The sequence below is a fragment of the Stigmatopora argus genome, chromosome 15 (genome assembly GCF_051989625.1).
Source record: "Stigmatopora argus isolate UIUO_Sarg chromosome 15, RoL_Sarg_1.0, whole genome shotgun sequence".
Taxonomy (NCBI): Eukaryota; Metazoa; Chordata; class Actinopteri; order Syngnathiformes; family Syngnathidae; genus Stigmatopora; species Stigmatopora argus.
Genome location: NC_135401.1, coordinates 10,067,264 through 10,088,356, shown reverse-complemented (window position 1 = coordinate 10,088,356; position 21,093 = coordinate 10,067,264). Strand labels below are relative to the sequence as shown.

The following is a 21,093-nucleotide window of genomic DNA, read 5'->3' as shown; positions in this document are numbered from 1 at the left end:
ACCACTACACCATCAGACAGCTTTAAGTTAACTTTCTTCTTACCTAAAAAAATAATCAGTCCAGCCCACATGAGATATAGTTGGCATGAATGTGACCCATGAACCAAACTGAGTTTGACACCCCTGAAATGCACTAGAGGTGTTGTTGTTGTTGTTGTTGTATTGGTTAGTAATTGCAGCTGTCTTTTTGGCATAGCACTTGTTTGTATTGCATTCATGTGAATCTGTTCCCAAATAAAGATATTGTTCATTTTATCACCTATATGACAGTTTTGAAATTTCATGCATATGTTTGTAAAGGTAAAATATTATAGTATAATGTATATCTACAAACAATAGGGGGGAAAACACACGTTCCATTTCACATGTAAGTTGTCACGTAGCTGACAGAAAGGGGCCTAGTGGTTTCTGGCAAAGCCACGTTTGCGTCACCGCAGTCAAGCCCATTTGGGTTTCTTGTCAGTCTGGGAAGCTCTGCACCTGCGTCCAGGCCAAACAGATTATACACTGTTGCTCTGGCTCATGGAGGAATAACTCTTAAATGGCTTGGGGCCTCAAACTTTCCAATTCTTATTCGTGCAACATTTCATGATCATATCATGATTTCATTCCCTAGCAGGCAAACCGATCATTATGTGGAACTCTGGAAGTGCTCCTGCTTACTGATGCCAACACTGGACCAAATATATGAGGAATGATCTTAAATTGGAGCTGTGTGTGTGTGCCTGTGTGCCCGGAGCACTCATTTGCATAGTGTTTCCACGAGAAAGCATCCACTGAACCGCATGCTAAGTCTTTGTGATTACTCCTGTATTCAGCTCAGATAAACTAGATCTTAATGTGACTAAATGGTGCATGAAAGAGATGCATGGTTTCTATTGGCCAAAGTGTGAGAAAATCAGCTATTCTGCTTTCAGATAGATGGTTAGATTAGTTAACAGCGGTCCTGTTCATAATGCACAAGGTCATCAGGAATATATTTAGATAGGCAGCATTTGGAGACGGATAGAATGATAACTTGCGTATTACAATACAGTGTTAAAATACCATATAAACTGTGTAGCCATTGTGTAGTTTGTGTTAAGAAAAGTTATATTTCATATACCATACCCAGTATAGAAAAATGAAAACTCATCCTAAATTCTACTTTTGCATTGTAATTATTTACCAAATAAGTAGTTTTACAATTTTAGTTTACGCGTCTATGAATCTGTTTAATTCATTCATATTACAGATACTAGGCTGATGGTTTGTCCCCTGTATATCTGTTCATACTTGGAATCATCACTTTGTTCAAATAAATGAATAATTAAATGTAATTATACAATTGACTGAATAATGTAATTGAATTTCAAACTGCAAAATACCAAAACGGACTTGCCAATGGGGAACCAGACTAAAAAAGGTGTAGAGGTTCACTCACCTGACTTTGATGCGGGCATGCGTGGGCTCGATTCCCACTGGTGGCGGTATGATTGTGAGTGTGGATGTTCGTTTGTCTCTACAGCTGACTGGCGACCAGTCTAGGGTGAAGTCTGCCTTTCGCCCAAAGTCAGCCGGGTTAGGCTACAGCATCCCCTGCAAACCTTTCGAACATGCGCGGTATGGAAGATCAATGCATGAATGAATGAATTCTGATCGGCCCTTCTCCATCATAAGTCCTTCAACTTCAGCCCACCATAACCCTGATCAGCCAGGGTAATTCCAAGAATTTGACCTTTGTCGATTTTATCTGAAAGAGAAGAAATACTGATATTATCATTCATTATTAACCAACAGAACAAACAATATGCACTAAAAAGTTTTTTTTGTACATATCAGATTACATTATACCTGCTAGGTTTTGTACTCCCGGCATTGACCAAATTTCTTTATTTATTTTGAATGTATTTTTTCCCCCGTCTGAAGAGCTAGTTAAGAGATCACAGCCATAGCATCTCCCTTGCCAACCCCTTAAAAATACTTCAGAGACAGTGCGTCCACTTTAGTGTATCTTCTAGTACCATGATGAGTGGAGGATTGTATCCAGCGATGATTGCACATAGTAACCACTTGTCTAGAAGAACGGATCTGTGGTCGTACAACGGTTTGTTTTGCAAAGCTGCAGAAATCCACTATTTTTTTCTTCCTTAGAAAGAGGGAAAAAAATGTGTGATAGCACTAAAAAAACAAAAAAACAAATGAATATTGACCGGTTCAAAGGCAAGCTAACAAAATCAATTGTGCTAAGATGCCTGCTGCATTCACTGACAGAGACAAACAAATTAATGGCATCCACTTCTCAGAGCGATCAATGTTAGAACATCGCAAAACTTTGATCACTTGCTATACAGCATTTTGTTGAGAATACTATGTCTTCCTGAGAGAAATGATGATGCTGTTTGTTATTATGGATAACTCCACATAGTGTTTGATATGATAAGTAGGTGTTTTCAATGTCAAAGAATAATCTTATTCATCTCAAGAACAACTTGATTTACAGCCTTCTTTTTATTGGATTGGATTGGATTGGATAACTTAATTCATCCCGTATTCGGGAAATTTCGTTGTCACAGTAGCAAGAGGGTGAGGATGCAGAAATAGGAAAGGCATTTTAGACATAAATAGATAGGTAATAAGTAAGTTAATAAATAAATACATGAATGAATATATAAATAAATAAGCATGTTGCTGAAATATATACATATAATAATAATCGGACATACACATATATATACATACATACAGATACATATATAAGCACATATATACACACACACATAGATGTACATGCATGCATACGGTAGGTCTTAACACTCAGCCATTTGTTTTGTTAAAGAGCATTTATGCATAAACCTTGAATTGACACAATGATTTACTAAGACAATAACTTGGCTTGATATATATGTATGTATATACATATATGACAGTGTCACGAGTTATTAACAGTTCTGCAGGATAACATGCAAGTGTGTTAACTGGTTCACCACATGGCATGTACAATCCATGACAAGAGGCATGTAATTTGGGCAATGAGGGTGCTGGAAGAAAATAGTGGAAATAACTGTGCAGCTGCACATGACAGAAATGGAAAGGCGGTTTCAATGTGTAGCAAGGCTAAACGAATTTTTAGTCAGAGAGCAATCAGGAACACAAAAAAATGCAACAATAAATGTTCATAAATTGAAATGTTGAAGCAAGTCACTTTTACTTGATTTCGAAACTTCAATTACAATCCTAATTACTGTAGGCAGTACAAATCTTAACAAGTGTACCTCTGTTGCCAAAACACTCAATCCTGTTATTTTAATTTACTGGTTGAATTAATCCCTCCATAAACCCATTTCACTTAGTTACACACATACTGTGAAGATATTCTCGCCAATAAAAACACATTTTACTCTCTGATCCATTTGTGTAGTATATTATGGAAGCTTGGGTAGAAGAAACTCAAAGCACGTGTCTCAAATGTGTTTTGTTTACAGAAGAATTTTGGATATATACATGCTTATGACAGAACATGAGTAATATTACATTACCCTTGTCAAAAAGGTTACCTATTATTGGATTGTGATATGCCTAACTGTACTTCATGTTCTTTCTGTCAAAAGCTCCAGTAAATTCATCTCATATGTCCTCAATTACAAAAACAAGTGTCGATTACATTATTCTTTGTTTTTGTTTTCATCCACTAAAATATCCTCGACAACAAAAATATTTTGGGTCTTCATTTTTTAACTCCATTATTCGTTATGCATGTGTGCATGCGGTTGCCTCCTTAATTTTTTTAATAACAAGGTAGTTTGGGTGCCAAACTGATAAAGGGTGTGTGCGCAAATTCGCCTTACGTGCAAGTGATACCACGTGACTACACACACACACAAAAAGACACTTACACACCCACAAATCCCCATGAGATGCCTGCCTGCATCTATTTCTACTGACATCCTCATCTGAGTCAACCTAAACAACAGACAAGTGATCCACAAAAAAATTCTGAAGTGCCTTTTTGTTCATTTATTTTGTGGTGGATTAAGTTTATTAATTTAATAAATCACTTTATATCAGTGGTAAGCTATGGACATGCGCAAAGTCAGGTATGTGGATGCATGTTATTATTTGAGAACTTGTTTGCATTTTGATAAGTATTTACATCAAATTTGAGCTTTTGGGTACTCTTTTGCGCTAAGGTTTTTAAAAAGTATTTACAATTGTTTTAGATTGCTCCTGTATTGATGATTATGATTATTATTATAGCATATTAACAATACATCTCAGGAACCAATGAAAAATGAAATGAATGAAAGGATGAATTGAAAAACCTCAAAGTTGACAGTAACTTGCAATTCTTATTTTACCTTGTAATGTGATATTTTTGTGTGTTTTCTAAAAAAAAATGGAGGGGAAAATGGGAAAATTAAAATTAAGATGTTTAACCCATGCAGAAGTAAATAAAGCATCCATACAATGTTTTAGGCAAAAACATATTTTCTACTAATTGAATTCATCCAAAATCGACATGGCTCTGTGGACATTTTGACACTTCATTAAAGTGATGATTGTTGAATTAAAAACCCCTCATGTTGAATGACCTCCTTTTAATTGATAAGCAAGCCTTGGCTGTCCTACATACTTAATGCAATGATTTCCCCTGAGGCTACGCATCCTTGTCATCAACTGTTCACTTTCTCACTATTGTCTGTTCAACTGTCAGATGGCTGCTGCACTGATTCACCCCCAGGAAATACAATGACATTATCATGCATCTTTTCACACTTTAACATATTGCTTTGTCTGTCTCATTTGTATTTATGAGGACACGATAACAACCTCATCATTAGTAAATACTTTAATGAAAACATGCAAAAGATGTGACGAAATCTGCATTTACAAGGAAATTTAATGATCTTGAGAAATCTCTATCCGGTTAATGTTCTTTGGCAAAGTGTAGGCAAAGTTTATAGTATGGAAAACTGACATGCATTATGGGGTACTTTTAAAGTAAATAATTGGAAAGATCTCAACTGTGTCTTTGAATCTATGCCATCACGCGGTTCAAATTTGTCATTTACATTCATTATTTTTTTCAAGTGTTACTGGGTGCTGGAGTCTGTGCCAGCTGACATTGAGTAAAAGGCGGACTACACCCTAAATTGTTCACCAGACAGTTGTAGAGCAGAGACAGACAGCGATTTGCAATCACAGTCTCACTGAGCAGCAACTGACCCCATACAGCTCGCATTGAAGTCTGGCGAACGAACCACTCCACCAACAGGTGTTCACATAGGAATAAAATATGAATCAAGGGGGTGGAATCGAGATGAGCTGAATCTGATCTGAACAAGTTTCAAATACTTTTGCCCAAGAAAATCGTGATTTTAAAATTTTTTGTTGATGTATGTAGGGTAATGTCTACCAGACATTGTTTTTGTATTGCTAGTAAAGCTAAAAGACTTTTAATATAAAATATAAGCCTGCATTATATTTTTAATTATGTTCATTTTTTCTTATATATAAATATCAGCATAAAATATTCTGAAAAATACCAAATAATTAATGCACTTCCACTGTGATTAAAGCACAAAAAAATTATATACTGTACTGTTACTATACATTTCTCCAAATTAAAGTATCTCCTGTGTATGGGAGTTTTCAGTATTTTAAAGAATGACATGATCTTATAATGCATTTCTGCATGAAAAAATATAATCCTTTTCTATTATAATTTTTAGACTTTTTGCAAAGCAGTCCACTGACCTTCCTTGACACCATCTCCCAATCAAGAAGCAGCAAAGGTTGTCGAGTACCACCATGAGCGCTCTGACAACAATCGTTTCATACCTGGGCTCCAATGATGCTGTCTATGAAGACAGTTCATCCAAACATGGATTCCGCTCTGAAAAAATACACTCTGCATCCATTAGTAACACAAACAAGGTCCTTTACAGCACTTTCATGCCTGTTGTCCCTACCAATATCTCTAACTTTCTGCTGACAAATGGGACTGATGAGATATCAGCACAGTGCGAGGAGAAGTTTGTGGACAACATGGAGTGTTTTATGATCTTGACTCCTGCCCAACAGCTGGCCATTGCCATCTTGGCCCTCACTTTGGGTACATTCACAGTGCTGGAGAACCTGGTAGTGCTGTGTGTCATCCTGCAATCACAGACCCTACGATCCCGACCATCCTACCACTTTATAGGAAGCTTGGCTGTGGCGGACCTCATTGGGAGCATCATTTTTGTCTACAGCTTCCTGGACTTCCACATTCTTCACAGAAAAGACAGTCCTGAGGTTTTCCTCTTCAAGTTGGCTGGCGTCATTGCCTCATTCACTGCCTCCGTCGGCAGCCTTTTCCTCACCGCCATCGACCGTTACATCTCCATCCACAGGCCAATGGCGTATAAACGCATCGTGACCAAAACTAAAGCAATCGTTGCTTTCAGCGTAATGTGGAGCTTGTCTATTGTGTTTTCGCTGCTGCCTCTGCTGGGCTGGAATTGCAAACGCCTCAACTCAGTATGCTCAGATATTTTCCCCCTCATAGATCAGAGGTATCTAATGCTCTGGATCGGGATGACGAGCATCCTCCTGATATTCATCATCTACGCCTACATTTTCATTCTGTGGAAATCGCACCACCATGCTGTCCGCATGCTGAACCGCACCTCCCAGAGGAGCATCATTGTCTACACAGCAGAGGGCACAAAAGTTCAGACAGTGAGGCCTGAGCAGGCTCGCATGGACCTCCGTCTGGCCAAGACCCTCATCCTCATCTTGGCGGCTCTCATGCTTTGCTGGGGCCCCCTTCTAACCATTATGGTGTACGACCTCCTGGGCAAAGTGAATAACTTCATCAAGACTGTGTTCGCCTTCTGTAGCATGCTATGCTTGCTCAACTCCACCGTCAACCCTGTCATTTACGCCATGAGGAGCAAGGACCTGCGCAGGGCCTTCGGGAATATCTGTCGCCTGTGTGGGGCAAGTGCCCACACTTTAAACAATAGCAGGGAAAGTGACTGGAACAGCAGGAGCGCCAGGGGAAAAGATAGCAGTAGCAGCGGTACAACGACCAGAGTTAAAGTGGCGCAAGTTTATATTTCTGGAGTGACAGATCAAACTGATAGTGCAGATTCAGTGTGACTGCCTTTTGACTGTGGCCCAAGGGTTTTATGACTAATGTGTAGTATCGACTACTCTTTCAGCAATTGTTTTGGGGCTGAAGAATCCTGGAGATTGACTTTGATTATGACAAAATCAGTCAGATTCCTTTGAAGATGAACTCTGTAGTTGCTTCTTGCGGTATGCATGCACTATCCATATATGGAATGGACAAAGGAAAAACAAGGCTTCTATTTTCCCAGTAAAAATTATCAACACTCGTCACACGTTTTACATTCAGCCCCCTTTTTGCAAAAAAATATACATTTTATTGGATCCAGTTGGGCGCTGGACGTGTTTCTAATGAATGCAATATGCTTAGTTTATTTATTTATTTATTCATTTATTTATTTATCTATTTCGTTTATTGTTGTGGGTGAAATATTGTGATACTCTTGAGATTTTGTTCTTACAATTGCGTAACATGCAGGACCACCGCTGTGGAGACATGCAGTATATGACCAATTAACACATGGCATGGCAATAGTGTGGCTATTGTCCAAAATGTTAATTGGAAAACTGCAATACTAAATGACTTGATAGAAACTAGGATGTAAAATTTGAATGGAGTTATAGGTAAGTAGCTAAGATGTATTTGGCATTTTACCACTCGTTAACTGTGGAATTTTAATGTATGTTTTGCAAAAAGAAAAACTAAAATATGCCTAGATTTTTTTATATTAGAAATTTTCAGCATTTACTAGTATGTTCAGTATGCTTGTAAAATTATTGAAAGAGAAAATCACAGTGATTTTGATGTCAATCATTCTTTGTGCCATTACGTCCTTGGTAAATATGTGTTTTTCTATGTCCTTGATAAATGCGCACTTTTCTTACACTTAATATTGTGAAAACAACAGGTGATCTTTATATAATAAAAACATGAAATTCCACCAACCATGTGTATCTACTTGCAGTATAATATAGTACAATTTATGCCTGTATGCATGGGGAGGGGTGTACTTGTATAAAAAATAATAATAATCAAGACAGCAATTTTCTTGAGCATTTGAGTATATTACACAATTGGAATCACACCACAAGAGAATTTAAAATAGGGGTTCCCACTTTTTTTCTTGCTAGGTACTTTTCAAACATACATATAATGTAGACTGTAAATGATATTTAATATAGTACAGCAAGTCACTGTGTACTGAATACAGATAAAAGATTAACCTTACATACATAAATATTTACAGTATTTTGAAACACTTATGACACCACAATTGAAAATATTGTTTAGCAATACCAGTATCAGTAAAATTGAATGTTATCCGGTACTTTTTTCCTCCTCTGAGCCACTTTCAAGTCCGTATTCTAACAGGTTGCATGGTAAATGCAACGAGTGTATACTTGTCTATACTTACATTGTTTATACGTATTCCTATTGAATTATGCACCCTGTGCCGGATTCTTTCCCCAGTGATATCGTTTTTTTTAGGAATGCTGATCCACAATGTTCATTTTTTTCAATAATTGTTGAGCTGTGTGACTCTCAGTAGATTATTTTTATTTGATAATAACACTTCAACAAGTACACAGAGAAAATGCAAATACCACAAGGGCCTTGCAAACATACCAATATAAAGACCACACCAAAGCCAGAACTTATTCATATAACACAAATATTAAGAAATGAGAAAACCCTAAAGATAACTAAATAATGAATGGCAATTTCATAAACTAAATAATGAAGGGTAAATTTTCTACATTAATTTAGTGCAGTACACACAGGAATGTCTGTCAGTCGGAAGGCACATACAACTATCCACACTTAAATTCACTCCTATAAAAGTTGGGGAAATTATTTAATTTTTAGCTAATTCGCTGCCTTTTCATCTAATCTATTTTAAGTGAGGGTACTGGCGGAAACCATTCCAGCCCTCCCAGTTAAAAAACATTGGAAGTTCACTGAAACATAAAATTCAGTCGAATACTGACCTCTTGTGCCTACACACGCACATACTTCGTTTTTACTCACGTTTGAATACCAGACTATTGACATTAAAGTCACTTTGCTCACGATGTCAGGGAAAACACCGGGAAAACGCGAGGTGGCCACGTCAGAGAATTTAAAGAAGTTAAAACAACAGACACCGTGTGTCGTCCATCTTTGAGTGCACTCTTTACTACAAGCCCCAGAATGCATTGCAGTGAGGTCATGTGATACGTCACCAGTTCAGGGACGCCGATCGTATCGACAACAAGCAACCGAGTCGCGTCTGCTGCTAACGCTAGCACCGCTATCTCAGGCAGTCAGCCCGTTGCTGGGCTGCGAGCTTCCGCAACTTTTTTTCAGGAAGCAACACTTTAAAGACAAATCAACGGCTGGACAAGACACGCTCCTCTAAAAGGTAAGACCTGGAAATAAAAGTAGAACCGATCAGCTATAGCTACTATTCGCTTTGTTTTCTGTTATTAGTAGCTAGCCGCTGGGGCTAACGTTAGCGTGTTAGCACCTATTTAAAGGCTCAGCTGCGCAACATGATTATCATGTACCCGATAAAGCGGCGCTGTGTGGTTTTAGCTAAGAATTTCACGATGACAAGTTGTCTACGACGGCAAATCCCTAATCTCACGACTGTAAATGTCTGACAATATGTAGTCTCTTGAGTTTGAGTCTGATTGTACACGTCTTCCTCCTTTTTGATCAGTTTAAAGCAATGGCGTGTGGAGCTACCCTAAAAAGGACCATGGATTTCGATCCGCTCTTGAGTCCCGCCTCCCCCAAAAGACGAAGATGCGTCCCCGTGTCTCCGTCGTCTTCGTCCCCCAGGAAGTATCTGAGCATGGAACCCTCGCCATTTGGGGAATCGACATCCCGACTGAGCGCAGGTAATCTTCCTACGAGCTAGCAAAGTTTAAGCCCACAGGCCTAAGCAACCTGTTGTTCAGCCCCGAGAAGTAAATATGTGTTGCCCACCCCTCTTTTTGTCGTTTGCCCTAGAACAAATCCTCCACAGCATCAAGCAAGAGTACAAACGCATACAAAAAAGGAAACATCTAGAGGCAGGAGGCTACCAGCCACAAGAGTGCTGTTGCTCTCCAGAATCCCCTCCATCCCTATCCACCATGTCAGGTTGGTCAAGGCATTTCCAACATGTAATACGTTGTTTATTGCAGCGTACAGTCATTTTGAATGATCTTGTCAAAATTGTGAAGCATATTTCAGTCGGTAGGCAAGTTTTCAGCATGGCTTCATTCCCCCAAAATCCTTAGATCCTTTGAAGGGGTTTGGGAACAAGTTAGATTCAAAGAGCAACATTTTCAACTGTAAGAGTCAAAAAGCCACACCACGGAGTGACCTGCCAAAACAGACAAAAACATACAATTATAACCATATTATTCACCATACCACTTTCTTTCCTATAGTTATTGGTTTTCAATGGCTCGTGATCAAATCAGCACACCCATGTGTAGGTGAGAGAAGAGGCAATTTTAAGTGAAAAATAAAGCATAAAGTATAAATAATCAGTCTTTCATGATGTTTTTTTTTACTTCTGCTTCAACTGTTTGACAACTGTTGTGTATTAGGAAGCAAATTCATTTCATTCCTCAATATCATTGTGCAGCTACATTCTTTTATCACATTGTACCTCTTAAACATTGTAAATAAAAATCAATAAATACAGTAAAACCCCTTGAAGCAAGTAAACACAAGACAAAATTGCAAATTATACGTTTGAGAACCAAAAACCCTCAATGGCCGGATTATGATTTCAATTCTTTCTTTTCATACAATTTTTGTGGCGTGTTGCGTTAATATCAAGATATCTTTTCCAAGGCGCACTTGCTCAATTATTTTTTACCTATCCTTTTTTTTTAATCAAATATGACTACCACCTTAAATATGCTTGTCTGGCTTTTGCAGCGACACCCTCCGGGGGTATTTCCCCGACAAGGAAGGAGCAGCCGCTATTTACCCTCAAACAGGTTGGGATGATCTGTGAACGTCTGCTGAAAGAACGAGAAGAGAAGGTGCGGGAGGAGTATGAGGAGACAATGACATCCAAACTAGCAGGTTGGTTTTACATCGCAGCTTTCTGTAGCACTCGACACTGAAAAAATACCTTAATAAAAAAATAAAATGATTCCATGGGAAACAATGTGACAGACCTCAATTTATTTTAACTTGAGTTATAAAGGCATTCCATTGTCCAATAAGAGTAAAAATTCTACTATTGTTAAATCAGCGAGTCTTTTTAAGTATTAACAACTGCATTTCCTTAATTTCTCAGCATTGACAGGCAATTTCTGTGTGTTACACCTGGAGATATATTCTAATAGTAATTCAAATGATCTCACCCAATCCAATTTTAATCTTGTCATTGTAGAACAATACGACACCTTTGTGAAGTTCACACACGATCAACTAATGCGACGATTTGGAGAACAACCTGCAAGCTGTGAGTGCTCCCCATCCAATGTTCTCATATCCCCAAGCCGCAAGGGAAAGTTTAGTTGCGCATCTGTTTTCTGACTTGAGTTCATCTGCTTTTCTTCTCCAGATGTTTCCTGAGCGCACAGGACTGCCACCTCACTGCTTGCGGATCGTGTGACACCTCAAGAAAGGATTAAATACAGACACCTAAAAACGTGCATCGTTGTTACGAGATTCAGTTTTAGTTTAAATGAAACTTTCTTAACCGTGCCATATTTCTGTGGTTGGGCAAATGGTTGTAAACAACCCGGTGCTTCCCGATGTAAGCAGCCCCCCTCACCCGGTTTCTTTCTTTTCACCCGTGTTCTTGCTGACAGTTCTCACACTTTGACAATTTCCAGCATTTCTGGCTTGTTAATTCTTCTGTTTGTTACATGTAAATATGTTGGAGCAGCACTGACTTTGCTGTCAAACAGAGAAAGCTTGCAGTCGTTCTTCTGTTTGTTCCTTTTTGTAATTAAACATTAAGTAGGTCAAAAAAAAATCCCTTCCCTGACCAAGTGTTTTATTTATTTTCATTTGTTTTACCAGTATAACTTTGGATCCATCAGAAAAAAACAATAAAGGACTTAATTTAAAGCATTGAGTTATTGAATCATGAGTCACTGAAAAAGTTACAAATGTTCACAATTATGATACACAAAATTTGTTTGAGCATAATACTTTTCAGTTGAAGGGAAAATACATCAATTTGGGTGACAGGAGTTGGAGCGAATTAGTTTAGGTGATAGTTGGAGGACACTATGGACTTGTTTTCTATCAACACGTCATATTGTGTAAGGCTAAATTAGTCAGCCACATGTTTTTGGAATGTGAGAATGAGCTATAATACCTGGAGAAAATCCACCCAAGCAATGGTGTGTAACATCAGTAGCGTGAGAGACCTGCTAAATGCTTAATATTATACTTTTAGCAGTAAAACTTAACTACTGACTAGAAGAAAACATGAAGGCATAATCGCATTTGGGATTTGATCACATTAACGCAGAATAACTCAGCCATTTAGTTTTGGTGTTGATAAACTTCCAAAAGAACCCAACAAATTAACCATGAATATACATAAATCCTGCAGAGGAGTTGGTGAATGTTACTGCCACCTAATTATGATTTATTACATTATGCCTTTGTGATAAGTCCAAATGCTATCTTGTACTGCATCTATGAACAACTCATTCCTTAAATATTTTAGAAAATTAAACCACAATGTAAAACATGAGCCACTGAATAATTTTAATGGGAGAAAACTACAAAAATATTTTACTTTTCTTTCCAAGGGATCTTCTGTTGTTTTTGTAACAATTTGTCAACACCCTCCCCACGTGAGTCGGGCAACATGGTCCGTTTTCTGTTTGGTTGACTTAATAAAGCCTAAAAATTCCAGCTCTGAAACTGCTCTGATAAACCGAGCACTGGAAAATTACTGTTAAGGAATATTTCCCAGGATCCTGTAACTTGAAAAGTGCTATTAAATGACATGTTGAGAAAGGATATTGTTTGATATCATCTACTTTTCCGAAGTCCTCTGAATCTGGATTATTCCCTTCTGCTGCAGACACCACGGTCGAGTAGGCCTGGGGAAAGAAAACCCAAAATAGATGTTATATCACTGAATCAATAACATTGATCAACAGAACAAACAGGCAGGAAAAAACTGTTTTTTTATGTTACCAGAGCAAAGTTCAAAGGTGACGTTATTGATACAAATACAATTGAACTCACTTGCATCCAGTCGTAGAGGTTGATGATGCGGCCGCACTCCAGGTGTAGCTTGTATGCAATGCAGATGTCAGGTGCCGCATTGGAGACGCTCCCTTCCTCAGTTTTTAAACTGTCATTCTGAGAAAAATATTTCAAATGAAGACTTTCAAAATATCTTTACTCTACTAATGTCCATTGTCCTTGAAAGAGAGAATAATTCAAAAATTCGACCCGAACCCCAATGGAAAAACGCCTGTAAGACAAAACTTGTGTTTAAACCATCGTAGTGGATAAAAATGTCAGCAAGTCTTATGCTACCTCAGCAGATTTTTATCTTTTACAGTAGTAAATGCTAGTGGTTGCTGTTTGGATAGCCATAAAAAAATGGCGCAACATGGCAGAGGGTCAAGCCACTCAGAACAACATGAATAATTTCAAAAAAAATAAAAAATGTAGTAAACCCTGTCATTGTTGTTCAATGAAAAGCATAGCTTTACATGGCTTTTCGTTTTTTTCTGTTAAAAAAATATTTAGCTTTAAAAAAAATAATAATCATTGCAAACATGCCTTTATATGAAGAACGAAGCGTAATAGTTCCAATAAAATAACATAACATTGTGTCATTATCGCTGCATGTTTTTCATTATCTGAAAAGTGACCCAAGGTTTTTTTTGTGTTTTTTTTAAATAACTCAATATGTATCTTGCTTTTGGACATCATGCAATATTTTATCATATGTGAACATGCTCAAAATCAACTTGATAGTGATATAATGTGACATTGCCATACCAGAAGATAATAGTATGGGCTGCTAAGTGCAGTTTGAATGGACGTGCGCGGTGTAGCATTGAGGTGCCGTCTCACAGTCGACGAGGAGCTGTAGTAGTACACTTCATTAAGCGTCTGAGATTCTGGAGGCGACAGGTGACTCCTACCAAGAGAATCAACAGAGAACACGTTGAAATGCAGAAGGTGTCACACTTAGAAAATGAATGTCTCACTTCACAAGGCTGTCAATAAACTCAAGCGCTTCACTTCGCAAGTTTTCAAAAGGACTCTGTTTCTTTGACCTCCGAGAAGTGTTCATCTCAAGAAGAGACTGTTGAGAGAATGACATATGGCATCAAATATTACATCATTTTATTGTTCAACATAGCGATCTACATTGGAGCATAATAGTACCTTTTGCAGCTGGTACAGTTGAGTCATCTTCTTAAGATTCTTCACAGGAGCAGCGAGACTCTCTTTGTCACACTGAACCAATTCAGTGTACTCTGCATGTAAAAGAAAGAAAGTCATCTATGTTCCAGTGTAGTGAGCCCAAAAGAGAGTGAATAGAAAAATCAGCATGGAGCAGATGCTTCTCACAACTCACTGTCCAACAGTTTAAATTTGCCGAGCATCTCTTCCAGCTCCATGAAGGCAATCTTCATTTTCTTTGAGCTGCAAGGCTGGAGGATCTCTACACATCTCTGAAGCAAAGTGATCAGCTCATCCTTGGCCAACATCCTTTAGGGGATTCAACATACTTCATTAAACATTAATGAAAAAAAAGATTTATGATCCTAACTTTAGCGCTATCTAGTGGTTATCGGTTACAATGGCTTTCATCGCGATAATCCCATCCATTTTCTATGCCCTTAACCTCACAGGAGACTTTATCTCTGATTTTGGGCAAGACAAACATGGAGACAATTTAGTCTTCAATTAAACAAGGAAAGTATTACAAATACTTCATGTTGCTATGTCACACTGTTTTGTCTTTAACAATTTCTCTATAATTGTGACTAAATTAATGCGTATCTGACATACATATTACAACTCTAGTTGAATTCACGTTACATTGGTTTTGTAAATAGGGGATATCCTGCACTCATCAAAAACCTATGCCTTTGCAAAGAAAAAGCTTTAATAGACACAAATCAAATCGTTGTTTTAGTTTTTGGGGCATGGCAAAAACACAATTATAACAAAAATCATCCGAACAAATAATAAAAAGAACAAACTATACACTAAAAGTACTCTTTTGCAAAATCTCAATCTCAGTTTTATGGCAACAATTATTAACAATATTATGGAAATAAAGCCCAATTATTGATAGTCTTAAAAGAATGAAGTCATAGTGGGAGATGTCAGTTTTTAGTAAATAAAATGGGTCAAAAATCTGAAAAAGTAATTGCACAGCATTAAAGATGTTGACAAGAACATTGTATAACCAGCCAAATTAAAATTGGAATATTTCAGTGTTTTTTTTAATGGTTATTGCATTGCAGTGTATTTTCGATTGTAATTGGCATGACCATTGATACCATTAATTCAAATAAGAACACAGTTAATTATCTCATAAATGTGAGGCAAGTTGGTAGAGCTTGTGGGAACTATAAAATGACACCTTTTAGGATTTGTTTCCCCATAACAATGTTGTTATCTATATCTTATCCCTGGTAACACTGCAGAATATTGTAGACAGAGATGGGATGTATACACTATGGATGCCCATGCGCCTATTTGTAATGTGGTCGATGAACATATATTCTTATTTGCAACACAGTCAACGCTCACATTTTAGCCAGTTAAATAGACCACCAAGACATGCAAGATTAATTATCCAAGCTTACTTAAGCAGCTTCATGGCTGACTGGTAATCCTCCGTCTCCCAAACACTCTTCTCCAGGCAAATTAAATGGAGCTCCCGGATCTACGGTAATCCAATGTTAAAACGAAGCAACAATGACAGTTTAGAAAAACGAATGCTTTGTTGAGATGAAGCAACTTCTTGCCTGTTTTCCGAGGGGGTAGCGAGGCAGCGACGAGGTCAAAGCGTGAAGACACCTCAGCATGGAATAATAGTTCTTGTGGTATTTATAAAGGACCTTTATCTGGTTATGGCAAAATTCCTAAACCGTTGAAAGTCTCGGATGAGTATTTATGTCAGTGAAGTTAAGTGTGGTGTTGAAACGAATAGAACAAGGTACCTTTAAATAACCATCATCCTTTAACAGTTCAACCTCCTCTTGGGATTCCTGCTTGTTAACATGCCTAAAAGGAAACATTAAGATATTGAGCAATTCAAAGCATAGATTGTCATGTCAATTGATGTTACAGCTACAATATATGGACAAAAATGTTTAGAGGTGGTATAATATAGAACTTTGGAAGAAAAAAACAATAACTCACGATACAATAACCATTAGCAAATAGTGTTTCTTTTTTTTCTCACATCTCATCTCATTTTCTGAACCGCTTCATCCACCATAGGGTCGCGGAGGGTGCTGGAGCCTATCTCAGCCTACAACGGGTACCAAGCGGGGGACACCCTGAATCGCTGGCCAGCCAATCACAGGGCACAAGGAAACAGACAACCATCCACACTCACACTCATGCTTAGGGGCAATTTAGAGTGTTCAGCCAGCTAAGCATGTTTTCTGGATGTGGGAGGAGGAGTCCCCCGGAGAAAACCCACGCAAGCCTGGGGAGAACATGCTAACCACTTAGCCACCGGAACGCCATCTTGTAGGAATCTTGTTTGTAAAAATACTTTGGGAAGGCACCGTTTGGTTCGATTTTTAAAAAAAGAAAAGGTCAATTGGCTTATGCTCAGGTGAGAAAGAACCTAAATAAATTGTAGTTTAAGGATGTCCCAAACCATCCCTTGCAATAGGATTGAACAGCCATGTTTCTAACTTTTGTCCATAAAGACTTTGTTTAAACTTTGATCAGTAGCCCTCGTACCTGGTAAACGAAGGGAGCTGCCTTATCATCTCTAGGTCCTCATGGCTAAGATGTGCAACGTTTTGCAGTGCTTCCTTTTTCTTGCAGCAAAGCACGCTGAGTGGTTGTGAGTGGAAATGCTCCAGCAATGCCAACTGAAGAAAAAAATCCATAGTATTAGCCCCTATAATTATACTGTACTGTAATTATACTGGAGAACAGCAATGCAGAACAATGGCTAGACACATTATAATCCAGAATGTGACGCTCAGCATGGCTCTCAGAGGATACTGGATACATACTTGTACACCCTTGATGAAGTTGCGCACAGAGAAGTCGTGGTAGAGGAAGATGCTGATCAGTACCTGCATGACTTTTCCAGTCAGTTTAAAAGGGAACTTGGGAGTAAGGATTAACTGGAAACATGAAAGTGAGAAAAATCAATGAGGATTTTTGTAAAAAATTGAATAAAATATGACTTTTGACGTAATTGTTGCACAATATGAACGAATGTGCACCTTGTCAATGACAGTGGCCAGGTGCTGAGTGCAGGACAGTGACTGGAAGAGCTCGATGCACAGCAGTGACGAGACCGAATGGGGCAGCATGTGCTGGATAGTGCTCGGCGATGTGGCAATACCAAAGATGAACATGAGGGGAAGGTGCGCAATGTACCGACTATGCAACAAACAGAAAAGAGCGTTGCCATTCGACTTATAAGGATTCATTTGACAATACATTAATTTAGTTATGTCTTATTATACAGTGCTATCCATCTTGATGAACTTGTAACTCAGCTGATAACCAGCCTAATTTTTGATTGAGTTAGATAAACAAATGAAATGTACAAATTTTATTTTAAATATAAAGTTGTAATATTTAAATTTCCAAAAATATGAATTGGGTCAAATGTATTTGGTACTAACACTTGAACAATGCACAACATATAGTAGATATTTAAACTTGACCCGCTACAGAGGAGAGTAAAAACATGTTTAAAATGCTAATTCTAATCTGATAAACATTCTCTTATACTGTATTTTTACTATTTGTCTTTCATTTTGGTGTTCTGCTGCTTTCATGTGTGCACGGATGAAAAATGAAGGGAACATTTTGAAAGTCTTTTCTCAGATTGGAGCAACCTGACAGTAACCAGGAGATGAAAGGCTGCACTAGAATTGAACTAGGATTCCAGCACTGACAGTGCAACACACATATTTTAAAGAATTCGACCCTCTACCATGGAAATACTGAAAATGGTTCCATGTTACCTGCAGATGAGAATGAAGCCTTGAAGAACTTTGTGTTTGAAGGCCTCCAAATCTTTAAAAATAATCACTAGTGGGGGATGTTGGTCTTTACTCGGAGAACTGCGCTTTTTTCCAGGAGTGCTGGATTTCTGAAAGGCGGCATCAGAATAAAAATAAACAAAATGGGGACAAAATGGAAAAATGGACAAAATGGAACAAAAGGTTTGTAGTTGTGGGTGAAGATACTACCTTTGTTTGCGTTTTGTACCATTCACAGAGCACCCTTAGGGAGCAGTGCACATTTCTGTGGGTCGAAGTGTTACTCTGCTGCAATGCTACCTCCTCCTCTTCTTCTTCTTCATCATCATCACCATCACCTGCCACCTCAGTGTCCATCAACCTTTCCAAGACCCTCTTCATTAAGTGTTTCAAACCTTAAACAAGAGCACATAGAATAAATTCTAACCTTGCAAGAAAAAAACAAGTCGTAAATCGACTTACCTGCACACTCTTTAGCCTGGACAGAAGCCACATGAGGAGTGACAGACTGCTGGAGCAGCTCAGTTAGACTCTGGAAGGTCATGTCATGATCTGGCATGTTTACTCCTAGTGAGAACATGAGAATAACAAAATGATAAAACATATGTACATTTTAAACAAATGTACAACTAACTATAAACCCCCCAAAGTAGTTTTAAATCTTTGATAAGCTGTATTTTTTGTTTCACAATATACAGAGAAACACACATGCAGACTTGCAAAAAGACACACCAGTGTAAAACATTGTGGTGTAAACATGGTGTAATTCTTTGGCTGGGTTTGGTTAGCTGTATGCCACCTCAAAATGAGTGCGGAAGAAGACTGAAATCTATGGCATCTATTATTTGTTCTTTGAATTCTTAGCAGGACTAGAACAGCAAATCACGGTTCACCAAATTTATACAGTGATCAACTTTACTACTCATCATACCAAGCATTAGTGCCGCTGTGGGAATCTCACTGGCCCTCATCTGAGAAGCCCAGTCATTGTGTTTGCGGGTGGCAGAACACTTTCTGGTAAAATCCAGCAAACTGTCCAAGGTTCGCCGGTTGAGTTCATCTTGTAAAATCTGACAGCACAAATATAATAATAATAATAATAACATAATACAGTTTAAAACCGATCACATGGTACATGGTGAGAATGCGCATATTCATTAGCGCTTTGACGAGGCACCCAACCTCGTCAGAACACCCTCAAAACATTATTCAGTTAACATTCATTCATACATTTTCTTTATCGCTTATCCTCACAATACTCGCGGGGTACTGGAGCTTGTCCCAGATAAATATGGGCAGTGGGTGGTGGACACCTTGAATCGGTCGCCAGCTAATCGCAAAGCACAATGAGACGCTCACAGTCACACCATGGGACAATTTAGAGCAAGGGCGGTCACACTTTTTTGCTCCAAGATCTATTTTTCAATGAGCCACCAACTGCACTTCTAACATACCACATTTGTGGAAAGGTATCACACGTGACTTACTGCAGGGGTGTTCAAACTTTTTTGCTCCAAAATCTACTTTTCAAGGAGTTAACCTTCCACGATATATCTATTTATACAGGCCACTGACAGTGTATATGTAATGTAATGATATGCCTTGCATAAGGCTCTATCAAAATGTATGGGAGCTGCGGGGAACAGGGGTGAAAATCCACTCTCGATTCGAGCTAAAGCTTACTGTGGACATGCCAAATTCATAAGAGCCTAGCTAAGGAAATTGACAGACGGGGGGATCAAAATGTTATTGACGTGCGATCCACCAATAGTTCCTTGGAGATCTACTGGTAGATCGCGATCTACATCATGGGCACCCCTGATTTAGTATTCAACAAGCCTCCCATAAATCTATTGGGGATGTGGGAGGAAACATGTAAAGTCCAAACAGGAAGATAGGACCCCACTGGGGGTTTAACCTTTCTGGCTGACGTGCTTTTGGAATTTGTTTACATTTCAAACTGATGGAATTATTACACCTGTATGAGCTCTAGTATGAAATCAAATGGATTTTAAAACAAATGTTATCTACAGAGATTCTCTTTATAACTCCATTTAAAAGTATCATTGTGTTATATACCTCTGTTTCCGTTTTGATCTTGTCCCATAGATCATGAAATATTCGGAACCGTTTATCACTGGTCTCGGCACCTTCACAACCATGAGTAAAATAATAGTCTGTCGGAAAAAGGCAAGTTAGAGACATTCAAGTGTTAACTATAACCACTCGGTTTTATCAGAAAAGACAAAATCTTGCTTTACCTAAACTGTGGGACTTTTTCTTCTTGGCTTTTGGCTTGAAAACAAAACAACCCTAGGATTGTGAAGATTCGTGTCAGAAAGCACCCAGAAAACAAATGTGAAAGCTGGAGTGAACATAAATCCTTACCGTCGATACTGACGAAGTTGACATTTCAATATTGATAAGTATGATAAAGATTTCAACGCCGTAAAGTGCCACCTATACTCTCACCATCTCCCAGTTATCTCCCAGTTTCTGCTACTTCCCGGCAGTATGACGTTGCCGGAAGAAGTTGTGTTCAGTTTCTCATCCGTCTTCGACAACATCCAAGACAATCATTCAATAACCTTTTTTTGTGTAATAGAATCATGAGCCAAATGGTAAGGCACATCCAGCGTGTGTACATTCTATTGAACGCCAGCGTTCATTTGGCGATATCCAATGCAACATGTGACTTTGAAGACATTTTCATACAGTTACTACTAGTTACCACTAGGGGAGTTGAACACGTCACATTGTATCAGTGTTTCACAAATCGCCACAATGAGCAAAGAACAATCTATATATAAT

The 21,093-nt window shown here is 38.3% G+C and overlaps 3 protein-coding genes across 3 annotated transcripts; 2 read left to right on the top strand and 1 right to left on the bottom strand.

The window, feature by feature from the left end:
* The first annotated feature begins 3,925 nt into the window (after positions 1 to 3,925).
* LOC144090024 (cannabinoid receptor type 1B-like) lies at positions 3,926 to 7,125 on the top strand. The gene is made up of 2 exons (XM_077621313.1): positions 3,926 to 4,076; positions 5,712 to 7,125. The coding sequence occupies exon 2, from the start codon at positions 5,791 to 5,793 to the stop codon at positions 7,123 to 7,125; it is 1,335 nt and encodes a 444-aa protein (XP_077477439.1). The 5' UTR covers positions 3,926 to 4,076; positions 5,712 to 5,790.
* A 2,173-nt stretch (positions 7,126 to 9,298) lies between these two features.
* Positions 9,299 to 12,170, top strand: LOC144089993 (akirin-2-like). The gene is made up of 6 exons (XM_077621273.1): positions 9,299 to 9,497; positions 9,798 to 9,978; positions 10,091 to 10,222; positions 11,015 to 11,164; positions 11,478 to 11,549; positions 11,652 to 12,170. The coding sequence occupies exons 2-6, from the start codon at positions 9,807 to 9,809 to the stop codon at positions 11,660 to 11,662; spliced, it is 537 nt and encodes a 178-aa protein (XP_077477399.1). The 5' UTR covers positions 9,299 to 9,497; positions 9,798 to 9,806; the 3' UTR covers positions 11,663 to 12,170.
* On the bottom strand, positions 12,073 to 20,874 carry orc3 (origin recognition complex, subunit 3). Its single transcript, XM_077621274.1, has 20 exons — positions 20,671 to 20,874; positions 20,544 to 20,595; positions 20,362 to 20,459; positions 19,214 to 19,352; positions 18,745 to 18,849; positions 18,493 to 18,677; positions 18,265 to 18,392; positions 17,512 to 17,671; positions 17,296 to 17,409; positions 17,015 to 17,148; positions 16,258 to 16,321; positions 16,063 to 16,179; positions 15,901 to 15,980; positions 14,658 to 14,791; positions 14,465 to 14,556; positions 14,284 to 14,381; positions 14,072 to 14,213; positions 13,304 to 13,420; positions 13,076 to 13,155; positions 12,073 to 12,993 (listed from the first exon to the last, which is right to left on the bottom strand). The coding sequence occupies exons 1-20, from the start codon at positions 20,692 to 20,694 to the stop codon at positions 12,888 to 12,890; spliced, it is 2,169 nt and encodes a 722-aa protein (XP_077477400.1). The 5' UTR covers positions 20,695 to 20,874; the 3' UTR covers positions 12,073 to 12,887.
* Positions 20,875 to 21,093: the final 219 nt, after the last annotated feature.

What these genes read in the sequence shown, in the direction of transcription:
- orc3 (XM_077621274.1), bottom strand. Translation starts at nt 20,694, where the DNA reads ATGTCAACTTCGTCAGTATCGACG. An exon ending in GGTACAAAACGCAAACAAAG is followed by an intron (nt 18,393 to 18,492) that starts GTAGTATCTTCA and finishes GCCGCCTTTCAG; the next exon opens with AAATCCAGCACTCCTGGAAA. An exon ending in CAGCTCCCTTCGTTTACCAG is followed by an intron (nt 16,322 to 17,014) that starts GTACGAGGGCTA and finishes GTTTCCTTTTAG; the next exon opens with GCATGTTAACAAGCAGGAAT.
- LOC144090024 (XM_077621313.1), top strand. Translation starts at nt 5,791, where the DNA reads ATGAGCGCTCTGACAACAATCGTTTCATACCTGGGCTCCAATGATGCT.
- LOC144089993 (XM_077621273.1), top strand. Translation starts at nt 9,807, where the DNA reads ATGGCGTGTGGAGCTACCCTAAAAAGGACCATGGATTTCGATCCGCTC. An exon ending in GACATCCCGACTGAGCGCAG is followed by an intron (nt 9,979 to 10,090) that starts GTAATCTTCCTA and finishes CGTTTGCCCTAG; the next exon opens with AACAAATCCTCCACAGCATC. An exon ending in AATGACATCCAAACTAGCAG is followed by an intron (nt 11,165 to 11,477) that starts GTTGGTTTTACA and finishes TTGTCATTGTAG; the next exon opens with AACAATACGACACCTTTGTG.